Below are 5,539 nucleotides of genomic sequence, written 5' to 3' on the forward strand. Positions count from 1 at the left end.
TTTTTTTCTAACAAATAAATATCGAAGAAAAAACTTTATAAGATATTGGTTCTCAATACTTTACTTTTTTCTCTCAGTGTGCAACAAATACGATTGATACGACGATATTTCTGACACTATCAAATATCGCTGCGCTGTACTTTTTCGTTTACGTAAATACGCGTGTAAGCGCAATACATTATCTTATAAGCACGCAATAATCGGCTAAGTGCACAAATGAAAATTGACGATTTTTCATTGTGCTTCTGTTTCAGGACTATTGATTGACGTTTCCGGGCGTAGCCATCCTTTTTTCGAGGGCGACTCGCAGCAGCTAGAGCCTTTGCCAGCATCCGCACGTTTTTAATTTAATAAATAATTGCGCCAATATGAAACTCGACGCTTATCACACACGCATTACAGTACGAGTCACAGCAAAAGCGTGAGTACAAAATCAGATTACCCGATACTAGCACGTACGGAGGGAGCGTTGCGCGGGTACACAAAGATGCATTTCAATGAGAATTCACAATTAATCTCGTTAGAATTATAACTCCAATTTTATTGACTATTGACTTTCGCATTTTACGTAACTCTCGTTCCAAAGAGAGATTTGCACAAATAACTTCCGCCGCTTTTACGCTATTTTTGTATTCTTATTCATCTGCAAACGTATTTTTCTTTCCTCGCATTTCTATCTTTGAATTCTCGTTACGTATAACGATTGTTACATATGAAATTACATATCTCATCATTTGCGTCAAATTAATCAATTTTTCTTTCGCTTTGTTGATACGCGTTAATACGTGATAACGACGACGTTCGTCAGAAAATCGTCGATTCTTTTCGCGCGAAACTGCTTAATCTTTGTTACCGCCAGCTGATGACCTCACGATTGTCGGGGCGGTAATTTTTTTTTCTTAACCGCCGAAGGCAGCAGGAAACTCTGCTTAACCATGCGACCTTAAGACCCCCATCGCCGAGTACGCGAGCGGTAAAACTGCATGGAACACTTTCTACAATTAATTATAGTGTTCGGAGCGCGATCCGTCTGTTGCCTGACGCCGCCGGTTCTTAATTTCGTCGCTACGGATTAATTATGAAGCACGTTCGTTAAATACAATTCGACGAGTATCATTTATTTCTGGCGTTGCGCTTCTCCGCCCGTATGTATGGACGTTACGTCGGATAATGTGAGTCGCGCATTCTTTCGGGCCACTTGTAGTTCTCTTGTAATCCCGCAAAAGGAACGTCCGGGCTTTTATGGATTACATACTCCGGCTGGCTAGTTTATTACTTACTTTGTGCCTTCCCGAATCGCACCTTGCACGCGGACAGGATTATCTTTCGTGCGAAATAAATGGGCTTCAATAATTTAATCAATCTGGTACTTTAACAATGACTAAAATTAATCATCAATTTGTCTTATAATTTATTAATATGTATGCTTTTTTGTAACGAAAATTTTACGAGTCCAAATAATTATTATCATTTTTGTTTTTTCTTTCTGCTTAATCATGTTTATTTATTTGTAACTATTTATTGTAAAACGTTGCATTATAATGCGACTTAATAGAAATATTATGTTTATATTATATATTATAATTAGTACATTATTAGTAGTTATATTTAAAAATTTGCTTTATATTAAATCTATGTGCTATCGTTTGTTACACAGAGTGGCGGTGGTGACGAATTGTGTCCTAGAGCGATGGCTTCCGTGTCGTGCGGACAACTTTTGGTGCTGAGGAAGCTGGCACTGATGAAACTGACGGCGTGCATGGAACGACATTGTCCAACTCATCGCACTGGCTGGAACTGGCAACTTCCGAAGTTTAGGAGGAAAATTAAGTCGCCCGATTACAACGACAAGGCAGTTTTCGGAGTGCCGCTTTTATTATCTCTGCAGAGAACTGGTCAAGCATTACCAAGCTGCATTCAGATCGCCCTAAGATGGCTGAGAGCTAACGCTATAGATCAAGTGGGCATTTTTAGAAAGAGCGGCGTCAAATCTAGGACACAAAATTTGAAAGTCATGATGGAGACCGAGGGGGATAATGTTAATTTTGACGGGCAGCAGGCATTCGACGTCGCCGATCTTCTGAAACAATATTTCAGGGAGCTGCCGGAGGCTTTGTTAACAAACAAGCTCTCAGAGATATTTATCGCCATTTTCCAACGTAAGTTTTTACAATTTCTGCTAGCTTTTTTTCTAATTTCTAAGCAACGCGGAAAATAAAGTGTATGATTTTACGATAAATCGGTTTTTCTCACAGATGTCCCGGTGGAGTTACGACCTGATGCCGTGCAGTGCGTCTTATTGCTGCTTCCGGACGAGAATCGTGAAGCATTGGAGATCCTGCTTGACTTTCTCAATCACGTTGCCAGCAACTCGCCCTCCAATCAGATGACAGCCTCGAATCTGGCTGTGTGTCTGGCTCCGAACCTGTTTCATTTTAAACACAGCACGGATGTGACGAACAGCGTGTCGCCACGTAGGCGAAAGACCATGGGCATTCCCGATCAGCGGGAACTGTCGGAAAACAAAGCAGCTCACGACTGTCTTTTGTTTCTGATCAAGATGCATCGTGAATTATTTATGGTGAGTGCCGAAGCGTTGTCATTCGTCGATCCCAAACACAAACGAGGAAAGAGAACACAGCTCACTGCCTCTTCCGATTCTTTCAGGTCTCGTCGGACATGCTGTCGCTGTGTCACTTCCGCATTAAGTATGTGGAAGAAATTTCGGTCGCGATAGACGAACTCGGCCCGGAAATGAAACAGGATTGGAAGGGTTACCTATACGCCTGCACCATAGAGTTGCTGAAGGAAGTGGGAGAAAAGTGAGTGCATGTCATCCTTATAGTATAATTTATTTGCGAAAGAAATGATAAAATAAGATAAATGTGATAAAAACTATAGAGTCAAGGATACATTTTTTTTAATAGACAAATATAAATAAAGGGAAGGAAAGAATATGTATGTCAAACCTATAAACTATAAACAATTAAATAAATTAACAGAGAACTTACTTGTGTTTAAATGGAAACTTCGCAATTCGTTCTAGCAGAAGTTGCGATTGGGTCACGGTAGACAGTCCTGCCGATAACAGCGTGGAAATGGCGTATAAAAAGGTCGGCGACGGGCACCCGCTTCGTCTCTGGCGAGTGTCGACTGAAGTCGAAGCTCCGCCAAACGAAGTGTTGCATCGTGTTCTAAGAGAAAGGTACACCTGGGACCCGCAACTGTTAACGTACAGACTGGTGACCAAGTTGGACACCAATGCGGAGGTCGTTCAATACTCCACCGGGAACATGAGTCCTTTGCCCGCTCGAGATTATTGTGTAGTAAGGTGAGTTAATAAAATTTGTATCGTTTGTGTGTATTGTAATCAAATCCTTTTTATTTATTTATTATGCATAAACATATTTATATTATTTATAAACATTGTTGTATTATTTTTATAAATACCAAATGTTTTATTTACGTAAATTTTAATTGTTAGAGATATTCACAGTCTACAACTAATACAATTAATTTTTGTAGATCTTGGCTTAATCTTGCCAAAGGTGCTTGCGTCATTGATGAAACATCCGTGCATCATCCTGACGCTCCTGTCATGCTCGGGGGAACTCGCGGCATCGTTTTGGCCTCGCGTTATCACATCGAACCATGTGACAGCGGCAAATCCCGCATTATGCATTTAACCAGAGTCGATATGAGGTAAGTAATGTCAATCGTTTCTCTTGAATAATGTATTTTATTTACTTTGATTTGATTAACATTTTCTTGAAAATATTTTCTAAAAGCTTATTTAAAGCGAATTATTTATTTTTATTTACTTAAAATTAAATAATATTTATTTTATTATATTTATTTAAAATAAAAATTAAGATAAAATAGACTTGGGAGTAGACTAAAATTTACAAGATAAAAATTATTTTCAGGGGTCGCACACCTGAGTGGTACAGCAGAAGCTACGGGCATATCGCTGCTCTCCATCTGAGCAAAATTTGCAATTCCTTCAAACGTACCACTGATGGGTAAAAGAAAGTAAGGTTTGAGAATCGAGTACCGTGCAACAGCCATCGTTGCACGGATCTGCCTTTCCTTCCTCCTCTTCGTCTCACACTACAAGTAGTACTCGTCGAGCAGCATTATGACCAAAGGATCCTAAAGGACGTACTACAAGTCCACCCTACCATCGACGACGAATAATCGGTCAGTGCAATCAGCAATCAAAACCCACCGATGTCGTCGGTAACTTTATTCAGTAACTGTTTTTAAATTCAACAACCTATTTTATTGTATAATAGTACAATAGTACAATTCTTCTCCGTATGACGTTTGTATACGGTCCAAGAATCTTGCCGTCCGTTTGTCATAAGAGTTTTGAAGATGCGTGATACAAAGAATAAGAATGAACAAGTTGCTCAGCAATTTTAATAATGAAGATGGCTTAGACGCGTCTATCAGTAAATTAACTATTTTGGGATACAAAGGACGACTCGTTATTTTTGCAGTTTTGATGCTGTTTTAATGTTATTTTGAAAATTTATAGATTCTATTGAATCTCGACTTTGCATTTGAACGCGATTCTTGCAATCGCATCTTACTGCAGTTTTTTCTTTCTTTTTTTTAATATGATGGCATTTTAATGCTAAAAATTGAAAAATGGTCAATAAACACTTTCAGTTGTGAGATAGAAAATGAACGTCATTCGGTGTCTTCGATAACTATATCTATGTGTTTGTGAGAATAACGACTCTCCATGGATTTATTTTGTATTGCTGCAATTTCATATCTTTGATAAAAATAAGAGTAAAAAAAGAATGTAGGAGCACGATCAAATAAGAAGTGATATTAACGATATTTTCTAATAAGAAATGACACTGACGATATTTTTCCGTATCTTAATCACCGATACAACTTTCTGCATATAGTCATTTTGGTTTTTACAAATTATGTAGATTACAAAATATACACATATACACACAGCTGAAATTGTTTAAAAGTTTATTTTTAAAGGCTAAAAATTCATTATTAAACTTTATATCAATCATTTTTCTATAACGGAGACAAGATCTCAAAATAAACAAATAAATCTGTGGGACCAAGTTTTGTCGTGATAAAGCCGCCACAGAATATTCTACAGATACTTAAACTTAATAGAATACAGTCGTGTATTATAGAAGCTGTTGTTGTAAACGAAATTGTATCTAAGTTGACGTCGTTTGTACGTAACTGTTTGTGATGACGATATATATTAATCGATTAACGTTTCCATCAGTCGCCTAAAAATGGGACAAAGCTTAAGATAGGGTGCTGTCTTAAAGTACAAATTTCACGTGAATTTCGTATATTTTTTTTGGACCAAATGCCAATTTTTCTAGTCACATAGCTTTATCACGTTAAAGTAATCGAGGAATTTTCTTCCTCTCCTATAAATGTTGTCATACGTAGACGAGCAAATATGTAAATGTCGCATACGCATGTACATCACGCGTGTCTATTTATAATCGTGTTTGTTACATGTAAAAAAGAAAACTACGCCATTTCA

At 37.8% G+C, this 5,539-nt stretch overlaps 1 protein-coding gene across 2 annotated transcripts; it reads left to right on the forward strand.

Moving 5' to 3' along the window:
* Positions 1-1,366: 1,366 nt before the first annotated feature.
* On the forward strand, positions 1,367-5,532 carry LOC118648502 (stAR-related lipid transfer protein 13-like). 2 transcript variants are annotated; one of them, XM_036294820.1, is made up of 6 exons: positions 1,367-2,159; positions 2,256-2,581; positions 2,668-2,822; positions 3,047-3,331; positions 3,526-3,702; positions 3,927-5,532. In XM_036294820.1, the coding sequence occupies exons 1-6, from the start codon at positions 1,691-1,693 to the stop codon at positions 4,024-4,026; spliced, it is 1,512 nt and encodes a 503-aa protein (XP_036150713.1). In that variant the 5' UTR covers positions 1,367-1,690; the 3' UTR covers positions 4,027-5,532. The 2 variants fall into 2 exon arrangements, with proteins under 2 accessions (XP_036150713.1, XP_036150714.1); XM_036294821.1 differs by having other exon boundaries at positions 3,050-3,331.
* Positions 5,533-5,539: the final 7 nt, after the last annotated feature.

The sequence above is a fragment of the Monomorium pharaonis genome, unplaced genomic scaffold, assembly GCF_013373865.1.
Source record: "Monomorium pharaonis isolate MP-MQ-018 unplaced genomic scaffold, ASM1337386v2 scaffold_472, whole genome shotgun sequence".
Taxonomy (NCBI): domain Eukaryota; kingdom Metazoa; phylum Arthropoda; class Insecta; order Hymenoptera; family Formicidae; genus Monomorium; species Monomorium pharaonis.

What these genes read in the sequence shown, in the direction of transcription:
- LOC118648502 (XM_036294820.1), top strand. Translation starts at nt 1,691, where the DNA reads ATGGCTTCCGTGTCGTGCGGACAACTTTTGGTGCTGAGGAAGCTGGCA. An exon ending in CTGAAGGAAGTGGGAGAAAA is followed by an intron (nt 2,823 to 3,046) that starts GTGAGTGCATGT and finishes AATTCGTTCTAG; the next exon opens with CAGAAGTTGCGATTGGGTCA. An exon ending in TTAACCAGAGTCGATATGAG is followed by an intron (nt 3,703 to 3,926) that starts GTAAGTAATGTC and finishes AATTATTTTCAG; the next exon opens with GGGTCGCACACCTGAGTGGT.